This window comes from Populus alba, chromosome 18 (assembly GCF_005239225.2).
Source record: "Populus alba chromosome 18, ASM523922v2, whole genome shotgun sequence".
NCBI lineage: Eukaryota > Viridiplantae > Streptophyta > Magnoliopsida > Malpighiales > Salicaceae > Populus > Populus alba.
This window is the reverse complement of record NC_133301.1, coordinates 2634992-2653435: the sequence shown is the minus strand read 5'-3', so window position 1 is coordinate 2653435 and position 18444 is coordinate 2634992. Positions and strand designations below refer to the sequence as shown.

The window sequence follows — 18444 nt, the reverse complement described above, 5'->3', positions numbered from 1 at the left end:
GTTTAGTTTGTGATGATGTCCCAAAAAGTCCAAATAGTTTAAACGCAATGCTTATATGTTGGATAATCAATTAATCTCTTGATTTTATCAATCCCATCTATTCCCCTTGATCAAGGTGGCTGATAGCTAGTTCTTGGTGCCTAGTAGGGAAAAGTGGCTAGTGGTTGATACTTGCAAAATATTCATTTTGGTAGATTTAAGAACTTTCATATACTTAAGTAAATATTTTTTTAGAAAGAGAAAATAATGTTATTTTAGAGAAAGATTATGAACCTAGAGTTTGAAGGATTCATAGGGTATTTATGGTTTATAAGTTTTGTTCTTTTATGAAAATAAGGGGCTAAAGTATAATCTTGCTCTGGTAGTTTTAATGAAGGATAAATATTTTTTATACAAGTATTAATGAGAGAAAATATCCTTCACATATACATTAATAAGGGATAAATATCTCTTATAGAATTATTAATGTGATGAAAGTATGGTAGGCTTATTAGGAGATTGTTTTTTACACCTAGGGTTGTAAGAAGAGCATGATCTAAAATATAGTTGAGCTTTTCCCCCTAAGCTAAACTCGTGAGGGTCAGGCTCATCCTCTAAGCTCAACCAATGACATTGGGCTCTTCTTCAAGGTTAAGCCCATAAGGGTTGAGCTTTTTCCCTAGGTTGAGCTCATGGGTGGTTTTGCAAAGACATGTTGCTTGAGACCATAGGTTTTGGGCCTTCAATATTTTTAGACTCATTAAGTTTAAGTTTATTAATATCCCTCAAGTATTTGTTATATTTATATGCAAAGACTTTGTAAAAATATATGGTATGATAGGTTTTTTGAATTTTCTTCGTATGAAAAGAGTTCATGTATAAGGGCATATATTATGGTTAAAAATGGATTTCTAAACATATATAAGGGAACCATGGAGGAACCCATACTAAGAAAATTCTTCTAATAGACTAAAGGAAACACATGAAAAAGAAGCTCATACTTAGAGAATGACCCTATACTTAGAAAATATTATAAAGAGGAAGGGGAACAAATCCTTATTGAATGCCTATACTTTGAAAATTTTCTAAGGGCGGAAGGGATAAACCCATACCAACACCTATACTTAGAAAATTTTCTAAAGGAAAGAAAGGAGCCCAAGAATAGTGAGCATATACTTACAAAATATTCTAAGAGGCTAAAGAGAATGAATCCTTATTAACACCCATACTTAGAAAATTTTCAAATGGTAGAGGGGACAAACCCATGTCAACACTCATACTTAGAAAATTCTCTAAGGGACAGAGGAGAACCCCAAAAGAGTGAGCCTATACTTAGAAGATATTCTAAGAGCATAAGGAAACAAATCCCTATTTACACTTGTACTTAGAAACTTTTCAAAGGATGGAGGGGACATACCTATGTCAACGCCCATATTTAAAAATTTTTCTAAAGGGTGGGGGGAATTCAGGGAGGGTGAGCCTATACTTTAAAATATTCTAAGAGGCTGAGGGGAACGAATCCCTATTGACGCCTATACTTAGAAAATTTTCAAAGGGTGAATAGGACAGGCCCATGTCAACACCTATACTTATGAAATTTTCTAAAAAGCGGAAGGAAATCCAAAGAGTGTGAGCTTATACTTAGAAAATATTTTAAAAAGATGAGGGAAATATATTTTAAGTCTTTTAATGGTCGTAAAAAGAGGCTCATGGCCTCCTTGTCAACAGCATAGGGGCTTGGAAGCCTCAACTAAAGAGATATCACATTATAATGGGAGGCCCGTGGCCTTTCTAGTAATAGTATGGGTCTTAAGAGCTCTTCACTAGAGAAAGATCTCACTGAAGAGTGATAGGCTTATTATGGCTTCCTTGGTGATGGTATAGTGGTTTAAAGACCCCCCACTAGAGAGTGGTTGTATTAGAGTAAGAGAGGTATATGGCCTCTTTAGCATTCTCATATGATGTGAGAGCCCCTCACTAAAGTGTTATTGTATTTTTTTTTTAGAATGAGAGGCTTAAGGCCTTCCTAGCGATGACATGAGATATGAGAGCCCCCTACTAGAAAGGGATCATATTTGAGAGTGGGAGATTTAAGATCACTGAAGATAACATAAGGTACAGAAGCCTATCTAAAGAGTTGTGTTAGTTCTCTATGTTTCAGTTAGCATTGGTGGTATATATTTGATCATAGGACGAGGGTCTTATTGCTTTGTTGAGGCTGATCATCTTAAAATGTCATAAAAAGTAGGGATATTTCACTAAGAAGAACCCCTTCTAAGAAGATTGTGAAATCGCACTAAGAAAAACCCTTTCAAAAGAGATTAGGTAGGAGCCTATAAGCCCCAACTAAGATCTATAGATAAGAAATATATGTCATAGAGAAAATTATTTTAATTTAAAGATAATTCACTTTCTATCGAGGATAATATATCTTAAGATGATTTTTTAGGCTTTAAAGATCCCTTTGATCCATATGTTGGAGATTGTTACTATTAGGATAGGAAGACCCTTGGTCAATCCCTTTCAAAGGTAGGGTTACTATGGGTGCGAAAACTTGCTGAGATGGCAAAGCTTGATTTTGCCCTTAAACGACCAACACAATTTGGGTGAGGAGTTACACTTGGTTGATAAGTTGTTGGAAGTCTGAGTGGGCAAAAGTGCTCATGGTAATAAGTAGATCCGTCAAGTGTTATAATCTTAGTGTGTCATGGTTGTATTCCATGTAATGACTTGAAAATGTCATTATAAAAAATTGATGGTTTTTTTTTTATCAAGTTCTCACAAATGGAGCTAATGATAATGTCCTAAAAGATTCAAGTAGTTTAGGAGTAAGGCTTATATGTTGCATAATCGATTGATCTCTTGATTCTAGCAATCTGATTCATTAATGCTATAACATATGTATTAATGAGGAAAAATATTCACGATATATGTATTAATGAGAAATAAATATATCTTACACAATCATTAATACGATAAAAAAATATGGTAGGCCTTTTAAGATACTTTTTATACATCTAAGGGTGTAATGAGAGTAGGGTCCAAAATGTAGTTAAGTTTTTAGAGGCTGAGTTTTTCCTTTGAGATGAGCCCATAATGGCCAGACTCTTTCTGTAAAGTGAGCCCACGAGGGCTTTGCTCCTCCCTAAGGCTGAGCTATGAGAGTTGAGCTCTTTTCCTATGTCAAGTCCATGAGGGCTGGGCTTTTTCTCTATGCTAAGCCCATTGGTTGTTTTGCCTATACATGTTGGTTAAGACTATGAGTTTTGAGCCTTTAGGGTTTTTAAACCCGTTAAATTTGAGTTTATTAGTTAGTGCCATGCAATAAAAAAGATATGAATGTGTTTTGTTAAAAGGATAAAGATGAAGTCATAAAAAAAACTTGTGTTCATGACAATTTTGAAAGGAAATTTTGTTTTTTTGAAAACAAAAAAGACAAGAAGACATGTCTTCTTTATCCCAACTGTTTTCATCCCTTTTATTTTGATAAATTAGTTAAACATTATCACAATGATTTGAAATGATTTTTTAAATAATTTTCTTAATTAAAAAAAAGGAAAAAAATATTTTCTCTTATATTCCAAAATTCAATCAATCTCTAAAAATAGAGAGAAAGAAACAATAAAGACTTATGTATAATTTCACTACTTTTTTTTACTCCATTTTTTATCAAGCTTTTCAATATCAAAATTAACAAAAAAAAAAAATTGAAGGAGGACGGGGTTTTATTATACCCCTCTTCACATTATACTATTCACTAGAATAATGTTAGTTTTTTTTTTTACATAAAAAAAATCTAAATTTTTTTAATTTCAATTTTATTCTTTAATATTAGATTTATTGGGGATTAGTCTTCATAATTTTTTTTGAATTTACTTTTTATGTGGTTATCCAAGAATCATGAACATGACCACAGGTTTGGCGAGTTAACTTGGTGTACTTAAGTTTTTTTCTCCTTTTCTAATTAACTTTTTTTTTTCAATTTTATCTTTCAAAATTGGGTTGATTGAAAATTAAACCTCGTGATTTTTTTGGTCTGTTTTTGTGAGGTTATCTATATCTCATGATTTGGGTCACAAGTTTGGCAGGTTAATTCCTATGTTGACTCAAGTCAGTTTTTAATCGATTTTTTTTTTCAATTTCATCTTTCAATACTAGGTTGATTGAAAATTAAGCTTTATATATTTTTTTTCAATTTGCTTTCATTGTGTTATCCTAGTTTCATAACTTGGATCGCGAGTTATTTTTTTGGGTTGTTTTTCTAATATATTTGTTTTCAATTTGACAAATTAACTCGAGCTTACTCGTGTTATATTTTTGGGTTGTTTTTTTATATATTTATTTTTAATTTTATCATTCAACATTAATTTATTAAAAATTGAGCTTCGTGATTTGTTTTAATTTGCTTTATAAAGATTATCATGATCTCATGGCTTAGTATGTAAATAGCAGGTTAGCCCAAATCGACCAATAAGTTATCCTCTCATTGTTTATTAAAAATATATTATTTTAAATATTTATTTTGAGTCAAACTATGTTTTTACCCATCTTCTAAGTTATTTTTGAACCCATGTTAGATTAATTTCTATATAATTTAAATTTTTTTACTAGAAAAAATATTATAACATCTGAATATTTTTTTTATATTAAAAAAAATAATTTAACTCGCATAGCACACGGGACATTGCTAAATTTTATAAGCGCAGTAAATTTTGATAGCCCAAAATAGAAACTGAAACTTAGTCTTCTTCCTGTATTGGGTCTTAGTGGTGAGTGGTGGACTAATAAAGCCCATTGGACCTTCAAAATATTCTTGCCAACGGAACAGAAATCCAAGCGAATCAACTAGAAAATAACTGCTTGTCAAACCCCCAATTTAGATTTCAGAAGCCGCGTAGCCTTATATACCCCATATTACAAATCTTTGTTGCTCCGTATCTTCTGGGTTTGTTTGGAAATCTAAAATGGGGGCAGGGCGTCAAGTATCGATATCCCTAGATGGAGTGAGAGACAAGAACGTGATGCAGCTTACGAAGCTAAACGTTGCTCTCTTTCCTGTTCGTTATAATGAAAAATATTACGCTGATGCCCTTGCTTCTGGCGATTTCACCAAGCTAGGTTTGTAATTGTTTCTCTCTTAACATATATGTGTGTGTCTTTCTGCATGTTATTTTTGGTTTTTTTGGTTATTGATTTTGTGAAATGGGTTATTGGGTTTTGTGTGTTTTGGTTTTTCTTTAGAGGGTTTGTTGTTTTGTTCTTCTTTTTTTCCACGTGGGTTTTCTTGTTGAATTTTTGGGACTCTTTCAATTTGTGAGAAAGTGTTTTTGTTTGTTAAAATGTTGCTTGAATGTCAAATGCTAGCAAACTGGTGTGGCTTGTAATTATTTGTTGTTGAATTTAAGATATAAAGTGCTGATGCTTTGAACTTTTGCTGCTGTCAATAAAGGGAAATTATAATTAATTCAAAACCTGGCGTTTGTGTTTGTGTTTGTTCTAGTTCTAGTTTCCATGTTTTTGATTATTGAATTTTGTTGGGTATGTTAATACATGTGAAATGTGAATGACAAAAGTTAAAGAAACAACCCAACACAAGGGACCTCCGTGCTACCTTTGATATTTTTGTTCACTTTCAGTTTCCGTCACGGGTTATTTTCTGCGTGAACTCATGATAGGCCATTTAGTTTATTCTTACCTCCTTGGCACCAGTTTTATTGTGTATTTTTGTAGCCTTTTTGGGTTCTTAAATTAGTTAAACTTGCCTTTCTTTTTGCAATCTTTTGTTGGCTGTTGCGTTGTTGTGCATTGGATGTAACTATATAATTGTGTTGATCTCATTCTTCTTTTCATTTATGGGTTTTATAGGTTCAGTAAACGTTTTTTTTTTAGTCTGTATTCCATTTTTTGTGTAAATTTGCGTATCATCTCAAGATTCTAATTGTTGATAAATTTATTTTTTATTATGTCTCCTCACTTGGATGGTTGTTTTAAATTTATAGCCATTTCCTTTGGCGCAGAACGTCAATATTTAGGATTGACATTTAAGCTTTGTTAAACACAAATTAACATTTCTTGTAGTTTTGATTATTTCACAATATGTTCATCAGATATCCTGATTTTTAACAAATATCTTGAATGGTGTATTGGGTTGTTTGATAATCTGAATAGGCTCGGAAGTGGGTTTTTTTTGTAAATATTTAAATTGTCAATTTAACCAATGACTTGTGACTTGCATTTTTTTTAACCTATTGCTCTTTTTTTGGGACTTGCAACATGTCTAGTTTTGTGCTTTGAGTTGTTATGTAATGTGGAAATTTCCTAGCTGTTAACTTTTATATCAGTTGGAGAAATCTTGTATTCTGTCTTACGAGATGCATTAAAGCCATTTTCATAATTAATTGATAACTGCTGTGCAACATTATGTCAATTAATAATGTAGTTTAAACACTTCCAAATATGTTTGCCTTAGCTTTATGTTCTGAAATGTGTAGAACATGTTTTTCTGTTATGGATCTATCATGAAGATCTAACTGCATGATCTATAGAATAAACATCGTGGTTCTATAGAATAAACATCATGGTGCTTGTAATTAATTGTTCCTCCATTTTCTCCATTTTCTTAGAAATGTGTACCACACAGATGACTGAAAATGTGGTATACACATCACTTAAAGAAACAAGAATTGTGGCATTTTTCACCTTATCTCAGTGTATATAATGCCGGAGGGCAACATTTCATGGTAAGTCAGCTGTACTGAGCTTGGGGATTTTTTTCCAGCATATTACAGTGACATCTGTGTTGGTGCAATTGCATGCCGACTGGAGAAGAAAGAAGGTGGAGCTGTCCGCGTTTACATCATGACATTAGGTGTTTTAGCACCATATCGCAGGCTAGGCATTGGTGAGCAAATCACTTATATTCCTCTATTGTAGAAGTCTATGCTTTTTTATTATGAATATGATCCTGACACACAAATGATGCTCAAGTAAATTTGTCGAAAAGAAAAGGCAAAAGCCTACTCCTTGAACCTGAACCAGTTATTGCTGAAAACATTTTTAACTTAATTTATCTGTTTGCATGCTGCCTCCTTGTTTCTGATTCCCAACTGGCCTTGCAGGTTTTGCAAACTGTTAGCAGTAGAGTCACTATATTAAATAAGAACCACGAAGTATCAGGAACTCTGTTGTAGTTTACATTTATGAATAGTCAAAACCCCTTTTCTGAAAAGCCCTCTGGTTTTGGACTTGTTCTTCCAAGTCTGAACAGAGAGCAAATATTTGTGAAAGAAAGTTTTGGCAGGTGCATTTACTGATCAAATTTGTGTGATTGTGCAGGTACAAAGCTGTTGAATCATGTTCTTGATCTCTGCTCAAAGCAAAATATTTCTGAGATTTACCTGCACGTACAGACAAACAATGAAGATGCCCTTAACTTTTACAAGAAATTTGGATTTGAAATCACGGACACCATCCAGAACTATTACACGAACATTACTCCGCCTGACTGCTATCTTCTTACAAAACTCATCACTCAAACAAAGAAATAATGTCAGAGCTAGTAGTTCAGTGGAAACTCTGCTTTTTTTTCTCCTATATATTGAACTTTACCCTGGTTCGGTTGTACTATTGAGGTTCCATGGATGCTACTGGTGAAATTACGGGCTAAAAGTTCACCTGCCAAAATCCGTGGACCAAATGAGTTGTTATAGTTATAAACAGTTATACAAACTTTTTGCAGTCTTGTATTTCTTTGAGGCTCTAAGAAGGGTCTGGCATTTTATAAGATTCTGATTGCTGTCTTTTAGACGGATCAAAGATCCAATTATCGAAATTGTGATTTCATACTGTGAAGAGCAGCTCGTCTTCATTTATCTGCTTTTTCTGTTTAGCAGGCCAAACCACCAGCAAAAGCATCTCCTTCATGAAGAACAGACTCTGTCAGTCAATAAGCATCCCATGAACCACCGAGTCTCCGCCGATAACACTCCACAACCAATTAGCAGAGTTGATATGGAGAGTGCATTGATTTTGAAAGCTCTACAGTATTATTCTTTAGTAAAACGACTGCATGAAATCATTAAGAAATTTTGGTTAACTTCACCTCTCCTCTAACCAAAAAAAAAAAAAAAACTTTGTTGTTTTTTGTTATGCTAAAAAATTTCAATAAAAAACAAATTAACAATAACTTTGAAGTTAAAATATTTTAAAATAAAATAAAAATTAATATCCATTCCAAAAACTTTTATACACACATGGTATGCAAAATTGGGTTGGATTAATGTTGTTTTAATGTGTCAGAAAATATAGTAATAGTTGTTTTTTTAAATATTTTTTATTTGAAAATATATTAAAAAATAATTTTTTATAATAATATATCAAAATAATTTAACAATATATATTTAATATTTTTAAAAAAAATTAATTTTCTTAAAAAAAACCATTTGGAATGCAATTTGAAACTGCCTTTCAAAAATTTCTAGCTGCTGCCCGATTCGTGATATACATTTTTTTAAGGTTTTATCCGTTATCAACGGTAATATTTATATTATTCAATTTTAATGAGATGGGTTATTCTAGAGAAAGGGGTTTTTTTTTATTATTATTTTAATGTACTAATATAAAAAATAATTTTTTGAACACTACTTGCGCGACTGAAGTCCAACACAGTTTCCCCACGGTGGCTCTCTCCGTCCATGAAGCGCTCTGCTCCTCCTGTCCAATTCCTCGCCGCCTCTTTCGCGGTTGATTCCGCCTCCATGTCTTCTCGCCGCCCTCCGGTACTCCCTCACCTCTCAAAAATCTGTTAAAGAGTTAGTTACTTAACTCTTTTCACTAATTCTAACTGTTTTTAATAGCAGTACCGTGGCAGTAATAACATAAATCAGTGGGTAAGAACCTTTTCGAACGGTCCGTATACAGAAGACTCCAATTTAGGGTTCCTCCAAGGAGAAGCAAACCACAACTTCACTCCACGACCTTCTCCACCGCCTCCTCCGCGTTATTATCAAAATCAACAATTTCGCCAACCACCACCACCACAACTGTCCGATCAAAACCGGATATTCTGGTATTCTCCACCGTTCAATCAAAATCACAATCGACAGTTCTTCAACCAGAATCACAGGCCGCAGAGGCCTGCTAAGCCGTTGGATTATAGGAATTGGGAGTATGCCAAAACGGCGCCTCCTCGTGACTCTGAAAGATTTATAGTTCTTTCTTATAATATATTAGCTGATTATCTAGCAATCAATCACAGAAGCAAACTTTATTATCATATACCACGGCATATGTTAGATTGGGAATGGCGAAAGAGGAATATAATTTTCGAGCTTGGTTTATGGTCTGCAGATATAATGTGTTTTCAGGTTTAATTAATAGTAATTAATCTAATTTAGTGTTTAATTTCTCTCATTTGGTTTAGATAGTAATAGAGGTTATTTCTACGTTTTTTATTTTGATTGGTTGTAACTGTTTTTAGGAGGTTGATCGGTTTGGGGACTTGGAAGAGGTGTTGAAGGTCCGGGGATACAGTGGAATTTGGAAGGTGGGTTTTTTTGCAAGGCAATTAGTTCCTTTATTTATGAAATGCGGAAGCCAGTTTGTGTTTGCATGTGCTGAGTTGTCTGGTTTATGTATTTTATGTGCATTAAGAATTGTTTTGTTTTATTTTGAGATTATGAGGATTCATAGTTTAAGGAGTTCAAGTGCAGGAATTGAGCTTAAAAGATGTGAAGAGCTGAGTTCGAGCAAAGGAAGGAACCAATGTCTTTGTTGCCCCAAACTTGCTATTTTGTTTCTAATTATTTTACATTATTAGATTTGTAATTGTAATTTTATGGTTTCATGTGATGGTTGATAATGAGGTTTGCCATTTTTTATGTTTTTTTATTTTTTTTAATGGGACTTGCATGACACATTTGACTGTAATGGTATATCTTTACAAGCTGTAACTCTTGTATGCAACAGGTTAATGGCCAGTAGCCTGAGAAATTTGAATTAGATATCAGCAAGCCATTATAGGACAGTTACTCAGTTTGTTAAAAAATCTTAAGATGTGTTTCTTTTTATGAAGTTTGGTCTGACAACATTCTCTTTTACATATAGATGCGGACTGGCAATGCAATTGATGGTTGTGCAGTCTTTTGGAGAACATCAAGGTAAAATCCCAGCTAGTTCTAGTGGCCATTGATCTGTGGCATTCATGGTTTCCGTTAACAGCACTGCTTGTTGATGAATTATCAGGCTAACACCTGCATAATGACAATTATTTAAGATGGTTTGATGTCCTTGCTATTGTTTCATTCACTTGCTGCCCTGAAGGTTTATCAATTTCATTCATTTCAGTCTATTTTCCTTGAGCTTTCTTCTCTAAAAGTTATCCTTCTTCTGTTCTGCTTCTGTGGTACCATTTGTTTGCATTTTAGCTGGTGCACCTTCTTTCTCAGTTATGAGCATAGAGCCAGATGCTCACAAGTCAACATCAGGAAACTGTTTTGCAAGATTTCACTGTCATGAAATTTCAATCATTGGGAAGCCCAGTTCATTCTAGGTTGTCTCCTCTAGCAGCATATCACCATATTGCCTCTACCTTTCCATAAATGTGTCTCCCCCTAGCTTCATCAAAGTTAGCATGCAACACAACAGTTGGCATTCAGATGTCCAATCAGCTGTGAAAAATGAAAAGGCTATATATTTTTGAGGGCTATGAGTGCTACCTGCATAACATGAGAATGTGAGATGATTAATGTTCTATATATACCAACCCTTTAAAGAAGCTCAAATTTGAATTACCTCAAGCATTCGCACATTTATTACTTCTCATTGTCTTGATTGTATTTCTCATTTCAAGTGGCATAGTATTTTGGTTGACCCTGTACTGCTTTATTTCTTTGAGGTGGTTTATTTCAAATTTAGCTTCTGTCAGATGGGAAAGGTATATCAAAATTCATTACATTTTTTTATTCTGTTTCCTTCTTTTCCTTTTCCAGGGAATCAATTGTTTGAGTTTTTAATTTTCCTCTATTTATCTTTCTTTTGCTCCTTTTCCGAGATTTTATAAAATTTTATTTGATGTCTTTTCTTGATAGAATAGAGAAAATATCATTTGGTGATGTAGTCTAATACCCCAACTAGTTTGGGATTAAAGCTTCGCTGTTGTTGTTTATGTTAGGTTCAGATTGGTCCATGAAGAATCCATTGAGTTCAATAAACATGGACTTCGGGATAATGTTGCTCAGATATGTGTGCTAGAGGTATCATGTCTTCATTTCTTGGAAACTTTCTCCTCAAGTCTTTCCTTACTGTTTCTCGAATAAGTTGGTCCATGTGGCTTTCATGTTATTGAGTCAGTTTCTCTTTTCTTTTCTTTTAGCAGTTAATAAGACAAGACAACACTGCAGACACATCAACTCTACCTACAAGGTACTGGTTTAACAAATTTTGTTTGAGACATTTATTACATTATGATAAATATCAATTAATAGCTTGCACAAAAGTTAAAACTTCAGAAACATTATTATCAATATCAATAAATAGCTTGCATGAAAGTTAAACCTTCAGAATTTTTAATATAAAACTCTGAAGGATCATTACAAAAAAGGAAATCCTTTCATTCTTCTTGATATGAACTCTGTGTTTTGTAGGTTTTTAGTAGCTATGTAGAACACATCTGGAGATCATGCTTGGTCTTCTTTTGCCTTTTGCTGGCCCTTTATAATTTTGCTTCATCTTAGTATCTTGTAGAATTTGATTTTTATCCTGTGAACCTTGCACATTGCATAAGTTTGGGCAAGTTTTATCTGCTATTATGAATGTGCTCCATAGATGGACATGTTTATAGTGTCTTTCGAGATTGTGATGGCAGGTTTATAAGTTTATATGGTGAGCATTTTGAACTCAAGTTGATGGCATTGTTTGTGGCTAATCTCTTATGTGATCAACTTGAATTTTCTCTCACTCATTCTAGTGATTGTGGATAAAAGAACTATATATGCTGCAATTATGCATGAATTTATACCTGCCACTTAAAATTTGGTAGCATCAACACCTTAACCATTCAAGCGCTTTGAATTGATACACCCCACTCTAGCCTGAGTTCAGATGTACTTGCGGTCCCAACATAATTTGCTTGTGCAGATCTGGTAATAGCTTGTTTTGAAGTTCTGCTGTCTCTATATGCAATGGAAAAATCTATACGAATGGAAGAGTTATTCATTCAATCTTACAAACTGATGTGGCAAGTGATGAATGATGTTTTTAAGTGATTTACTTGTCATGTAAATGATCTATAAATCTATTTCATTAAATGTTATTAGTGTTAGCAAGTATTTTGGCGCAATTTTTTTCTGTTTGTAGTCTTACTCGTTTGTAATTAGATCTTTGCAATATCAATTTCCAACATAGTACTGTATGCTTTTTTGTTGTGTTTATTCAAACATATGATAAATTTGTATCTCAGTCAGAATTCTGTATTTGCAGCTCAACCAGTTCTAATAAAGTTCTCATATGTAACATTCATGTGCTCTACAATCCCAAAAGAGGAGATATTAAGCTTGGTCAGGTATTCACCATCTGTAGAGTAATCCATACAGTTTTTCTTTGATGTGTTAGTCTTTTGATATGTACTCTCTGTCTTTCAAAAGAGTGCCCTTTTGTTTCTAGTCTATCACAAAGTATATCTGATGTCCATTATCGAAGTGTCAAAGCACTAATTCATATACTTTCCTATTACTTCCCATTTCCCATTAAAAATCAAATAATGTTATTTCTTCCTGCTTTTGCAAGTATGCTTAGAAAACTCATTTCGATTTAATATGAATATGAGTTGGCTTAATATTCATTGACAATCATTGATATGTGTGTATAGCCAGGGACAGGAGGGATTATATTTTGTTGGCTTAGAAATTGACACCAGTTCTTTCTATAAGACCCAAAATGGGAACTCATACTGACACCAGCACTTTTTTAGCTTCACAGCTGATCCCTCACCAGATGCTTAGTCTCACATGCCTACAATTTTAGTTCTTGTATTCCAGTCAAAACACATATGAATGTGGTAAGTTAGGTCTTTGACTAGCATGCCTTTGCCTAGCAGGTCAGGATGCTTCTAGATAGGGCTCATGCTGTTTCAAAAACCTGGAATGATGCCCCGGTTATTCTTTGTGGCGATTTTAATTGTACTCCAAAGGTCACTTCTAGTTCAGCATTCTTAAAAGTTCAGATCTGGTGTGTTTGGTCTTTTATGGCATGTTTAATCTGTTATATTTATTATGACAGTGATGTTTGTGCTTTTGCATCAGAGCCCGTTATACAACTTCATTTCAGAACAGAAGGTAACTTTTTGTTCTTCCTTTATTTACTTCCATGTTAGATGATTGAAGAACTGCAAACAATATGTTAATTTCATTGGTGTCCGGCAGTTGGATTTCTCAGGAATTGATAGGGGTAAAGTATCAGGACAAGCTTCTGCTGAAATATGCAATTCTAGGCCATATAATTTTGGTCGTAATCCTAATGCTAGTCCTGGGTAAGTTTCCACAAGTCAACTAAATCTTGTAACCCCTGATGTTTTTGTGAACTTCTGACCATTGACCCTAAAAAAGGCCTGCAAACTATTGCAGGACTCAGTCCTCTGATAATTCGGTTCAAGCTCCATTAATGGTAGATAGCAAGCAGACTGATACACTCCCAAACAAGCAGAAGCAGAATAATCAACATGAGAGGCTGGGAGATGTTCCTTCTGTTAATGACTACTCTCAGCCCAACTATACAAGAACTGTGCTGGATGCTTTGGATGTGAGTGTAGGTAGTGAACTGTGTGTTGAAGAGAGAGAACTGTACAAAGCAGTTGAGCAAAGCTCAACAATATTTCATGGTGAGGGCAAGTTACCTGTTGATCAAATGAGTGATGAGATGAACAAATCAATTCCTCCACTGACCTCCCATCCTGAAGATGCCTACTCTGACAAGAGGGAACAAAGAGAAGGAGGAAATTCTACTTCTCTTCTTAATCAAGTTTCATCATGCGAGCATTCATCACGTACAAATACAGAAAATATAAGGGAAAAGTTTGATGATCTTGAAGTCTCTACTTCAGCATATCCTTCATCTCAGCCAATTGTTGATGATGAGAAAATTGACCTTTCACCCTCCTATCAAGTCAACATCTCAGATGCTTCGGTTAGTTATGTAGATGACAAGCTATTGGAGGATGTTTCTCTTCAGGATCTAAATGACTTATTTCCAGAAAGTAGAACAATAGGGGAAGACCAAAGTACTTTTTTATCTGCGCTACATGGAGTGGAGGGCTCATTGTCACACAACCCTAATTATTCCCCAAAACGATTTGCATCTGATCCAAATGACTCTCAGTTGGATTCACCTGATGACGAAGTTCTGGATGATTTTCCTCTGGAATTTGATTCTGAGGGTGCTGGTGCAGGGAAAACTGCAGTCGATCCATCATTATGGACCCCCATGGAAATAGTGACCGCTACAGGCAATGTAGACTGCATGTTCATGGAACATCCGCTAAAGCTCAAAAGCACATATACACAAGTTGAGGTAAATAGCATGATGTTACACCTTTTCTTTTTCTATTGTTTTTCACTGTTGATTCCTCTAAAACTCAATTTGATTGGAGGGAGGGTAATTGAGGAAGAAGTGAAACAGTAAGGCGAAGGGTTGGGGTAGGAAGGCTGATGAAAAAGGCATGTGATGGCAATTATATGTCCTCTTATCACATGAAATAGTACTGTTTGAAAAAGCTCAGAATTCTCAGAACATTATGCTCTGTGACTGGCCACCACTACGTACATATCAATTTTGCAAGTTCTCTCTGAATTTGATTGGTTTTGGCTTTTGAAGTTAGTGCAGAATCTACAAGGAATAAAAGTCTAATAAAAGAAATTGATTAACTTTTATCTTTATTTTTATAAAGGGACTAAATTACAGGACTGATATAGAAAGGGGAGCCAGTATTATCTTATCAAGGGGAGTAAAATAACTTATCACTGAAAATTCTGTATTTATGCATGTTTGCAGGACTGTTATGGGACAAGAGACCCAAATGGAGAACCCTTGGTGACCAGCTACAACAGGTGTTTCTTCGGCACAGTTGATTATATATGGTAAGTTAAAAAGGTTCTGCAGTTCCTTGTTTCTACTCTGCATATCAGTTTTCTCTTTGTTCTTTGAATAATCACAGGGAAAAACTTACTTAAGGAAGGGTTCTTATGGCCCTGCTATTGGTTGTGGTGTGGCAAGCACATCTAGCCTAGTGGCTCGGGGGGAGTGGCAGAAACTGGGGGGATGGGATAATTTAGAATGAATTATGAATTTCAGGTCCAATTATGAACTTTTGGAGAGGGCTATTTCAAAATTTCAGCAAAGTGCTGCCATGTAGCAAAAACAGTGGTTGTGAGGGGAAAATTCATATTTATTTCTCATTTCAGATCTGGACTCTGAAGATTATATTTTAATTGAATACATGCAGGTATTCGGAAGGTCTCCAGACTGTCAAGGTGCTTGCTCCAATGGCAAAGCATGCTATGCAATGGACAGCAGGATTCCCGACAAAGGTACAAGTTTGCTTTTAAGATGGGTAATAGTAAAATTTGCTGGGTTTGGAAATTAATTTACAAGAAGAATCCAATACATCGAGGTTCTTGATGTCTTTTTTTCTTCCTCGTAAAAATCTCAAATGCCTCGTATACCATAATTTCTATTAGATATGTGGCTGAGGAGGCAGTCTATTTGCAAGCCACTTCTCCTCTGATGAGGAGATCCCTATTTCTAATCCCCCCTCACCTAAGTTATTAAATCCTCGAATAATCTGATAACAAGTTAGATGGTGATGTGGTAGTTTTTGGAGGTAGTTCAAAATTGGGGCTAAAATGAGGTGAGTTAAGTTTTGAAGGATTCATGTCTGGCCTCTTCTTGTTTGTCTAGCCCCAGAATCTAGACTTAGTTGGGATTCCATCCTTCAAAGCATTAGGTAAAGAAATGGCAAAGTGTTTGATTATTTGATTTTTCTGGAATGCACTTTTTAATAGTTTAAGTTACATTTTGCTGGCTGTGTTGTTCAGAAATGGGGTAGTGATCACATTGCATTAGCTTCTGAATTTGCTTTCACAAAAGATGGGAGCAACAATAACATGGAAGTTCTATAGCACAGAAATGGGCTTTGTGTGGTTGCAATCTAAAGAAGAAGCTCAGAAATACCATTTCAGCTCGCAGCTTATAGTCTTCCTTCGGCATTTGTAAATGATAGCTCTTCATGAGGTTCGAACTGCTCTCTTGTGAAGCATTTCTCTCTTGTACTTCTCTGTATTTTGTTTTTTAGTCAAAGATTTGATTTTTGAGTCATATTTTTCTACCAAGAGAGAATTTTATTCCCGTTCTGAGCATGAAAAATTTTGTTTGGACTATAATGACTGCAAATTAACGCAACGTTTTTACTTCTGCAGAAAATTTAATATTTGCTCTTGTGGCTGATGTAGCAAGAGTATAACGGATATAGTCCAATGCCCATTTAACCCAGAGATTCTTCTTTTCAAAAGCAAGTTTGGAACGGTATTGTGTTTCTTTAAAAAATTTTAAAAAATAAATTTGTTAAAAATTATTTATACATATATATTTAGATTGTTTTGATGTATTAATTTCAAAAATAATTTTTAAAAAATAAAAAAATTATTTTAATAGATTTTTAAACGAAAAATACTTTAAACTATAATTATTACAATAATTCTAAATAGATTCTTTACAGATTTAATTTTAATTTTTTAACTTTTTATTATATAAATTATTAAAAAAAATATAATAATTTTATCTTGGTATAATGACAGAGTATTTTTGGGCTTACAAAGCATGTCAATTAATGATATTTTAAGATTAATTTTATATTCATTCACAATTTATGTTAAATAAGTTAATATTAAAGTATTTTTATTAGAAAATAATTTCCATTAAAATTTTAATTCTAAAAATAAGTAGAGTACACTTTTAATTCAGCCTTAAGTCTACTTGTCAACCATGATTTTTTTTAAAAAAAAAAAAACAAATTTCTAATAAAGAGTCCCTGGATAGATGAGATTCACCAATTTCCCAGTAGATGTTCCAAAGTTTTCAGCCGTATTATAAGAAGCCTTTCTCATTCCTAGCAAATCTATTTAGACTTTAAAGAGTACTAGTTAGTTTACTTGCGTCTCGTTGCAGGTTATCCAATAAAAAAAACATTGGAATTTCAATGATATCCAATAAAAAATAATAATTATATTTTAGTCAAACTTTTTGAATAGAAATTGATGTAAAATATAGGTGGATAAAAAAAAAAAAAACAAATTTAGCAAGACGGAGCACAGGGGCTAAATTCAACCCATTATTTTAAGCTAAAAAACTTAAAAAATAATTCTAAAGCCCTGATAAACCTGTTTATAACCGAATTTAAAAAATTTAAAATCAAACTTGAATTTAAAAAATCTTATGAGCTTGAATTTAACTTCTCATACAATGGAAAAGCTAAATACCTCAATAAAACTTTTTTAATAAAAAACAATTTATTTATATCAAGATCAATTTTTTTCAGGATCAAAATCAATATTTTACCGGTATTTTCTCTTTATTTAACAAAAATCTAACTACTACTCTCTCAAACTTTGGACTTGAGAGTAAAAATGAAATGCTCATGTTAATTTTGAAAATAGCATGTATTTTTCCAACCTTTTTTATTTTCTTCCTTTGTCTTTAAATCTTGTTGTTTCTTAACAAATTTACTTAAATTAACCATTATAATGAGAATTAACAAACAATATCGCAAGATTCATTGCATGTGATAGGAGGACATAGAATGCAGTCATTTCTATGCAAATCATTCATCTTTGACAATTGTTGCTTCTTCTTTATGACATTGTTTATTTTTCTCCTTTGTTAGAAATATTCTACCATGGTATTGAATAAATAAATTTTTTAATTATTATTTTAATAAATAAAAATACCCCTCAACCTTCCAACTCATTCATGCTCGACAATGAATGTTTCTTCTTTATTGCAGTCTATATCCATTCTACAATGACTTCTAAATCTTGAAAATCAAGTCACAACTTGATAGTCAAATTCAAGTATATTTATTATCGTGCTAGGAATTATTTTTTAAAGTATTTTTTATTTAGAAATATATTAAAATAATATATTTTTTTAAAAAAAATTATTTTTAACATTTAAACAATCTAAAAATATTTAAAAATTATTAAAAAAAAAAACATTTCTGCAGAAAAACAAGATATAAATCAAGCGATATCAGGTTTGCAAGTTGCGAGGTGACACTTGAGTTGTGTTGACCTATTAAACCACAATTATACATTATTCCAGCAGGAAAACAGCTCATATACAATTATTTATTTATTTATTTTAGTAGGCAATTTACAAGTGGCCCCTCAGTTTTAATTCCCCCATTCGCTTTAATATATT

General features: G+C 33.4%; 2 protein-coding genes across 8 annotated transcripts; both read left to right on the top strand.

The window, feature by feature from the left end:
* Positions 1–4858: 4858 nt before the first annotated feature.
* On the top strand, positions 4859–7810 carry LOC118051186 (uncharacterized). The gene is made up of 3 exons (XM_035061754.2): positions 4859–5097; positions 6758–6880; positions 7315–7810. Exons 1-3 carry the CDS (start codon positions 4944–4946, stop codon positions 7524–7526), a joined length of 489 nt encoding a protein of 162 aa, XP_034917645.1. The 5' UTR covers positions 4859–4943; the 3' UTR covers positions 7527–7810.
* Positions 7811–8596: 786 nt separating this feature from the next.
* LOC118051187 (carbon catabolite repressor protein 4 homolog 6) lies at positions 8597–16602 on the top strand. Of its 7 annotated transcripts, XR_004688001.2 has the most exons (15): positions 8599–8756; positions 8835–9344; positions 9458–9523; positions 10084–10136; positions 11150–11231; positions 11351–11400; positions 12457–12538; positions 13073–13165; positions 13278–13310; positions 13398–13504; positions 13599–14541; positions 15022–15107; positions 15473–15557; positions 16065–16260; positions 16446–16602. XR_004688001.2 is itself a non-coding variant. In XM_035061761.2 (14 exons), the coding sequence occupies exons 1-14, from the start codon at positions 8673–8675 to the stop codon at positions 16146–16148; spliced, it is 2355 nt and encodes a 784-aa protein (XP_034917652.1). In that variant the 5' UTR covers positions 8597–8672; the 3' UTR covers positions 16149–16374. The 7 variants fall into 7 exon arrangements, 6 of the variants coding, with proteins under 6 accessions (XP_034917652.1, XP_073262365.1, XP_073262364.1 ...); XM_035061761.2 differs by lacking the exon at positions 16446–16602 and having other exon boundaries at positions 8597–8756; positions 8838–9344; positions 16065–16374; XM_073406264.1 differs by lacking the exon at positions 16446–16602 and having other exon boundaries at positions 11156–11231; positions 11354–11400; positions 16065–16374.
* The last annotated feature ends 1842 nt before the right edge of the window (positions 16603–18444 follow it).

Coding starts and splice junctions, on each gene's coding strand:
- LOC118051187 (XM_035061760.2), top strand. CDS start 8,673: ATGAAGCGCTCTGCTCCTCCTGTCCAATTCCTCGCCGCCTCTTTCGCG. Junction 12,539..13,072: donor GAGATATTAAGCTTGGTCAG/GTATTCACCATC, acceptor TTTGCCTAGCAG/GTCAGGATGCTTCTAGATAG. Junction 13,505..13,598: donor AATCCTAATGCTAGTCCTGG/GTAAGTTTCCAC, acceptor AAACTATTGCAG/GACTCAGTCCTCTGATAATT.
- LOC118051186 (XM_035061754.2), top strand. CDS start 4,944: ATGGGGGCAGGGCGTCAAGTATCGATATCCCTAGATGGAGTGAGAGAC. Junction 5,098..6,757: donor TGGCGATTTCACCAAGCTAG/GTTTGTAATTGT, acceptor ATTTTTTTCCAG/CATATTACAGTGACATCTGT. Junction 6,881..7,314: donor ATATCGCAGGCTAGGCATTG/GTGAGCAAATCA, acceptor GTGATTGTGCAG/GTACAAAGCTGTTGAATCAT.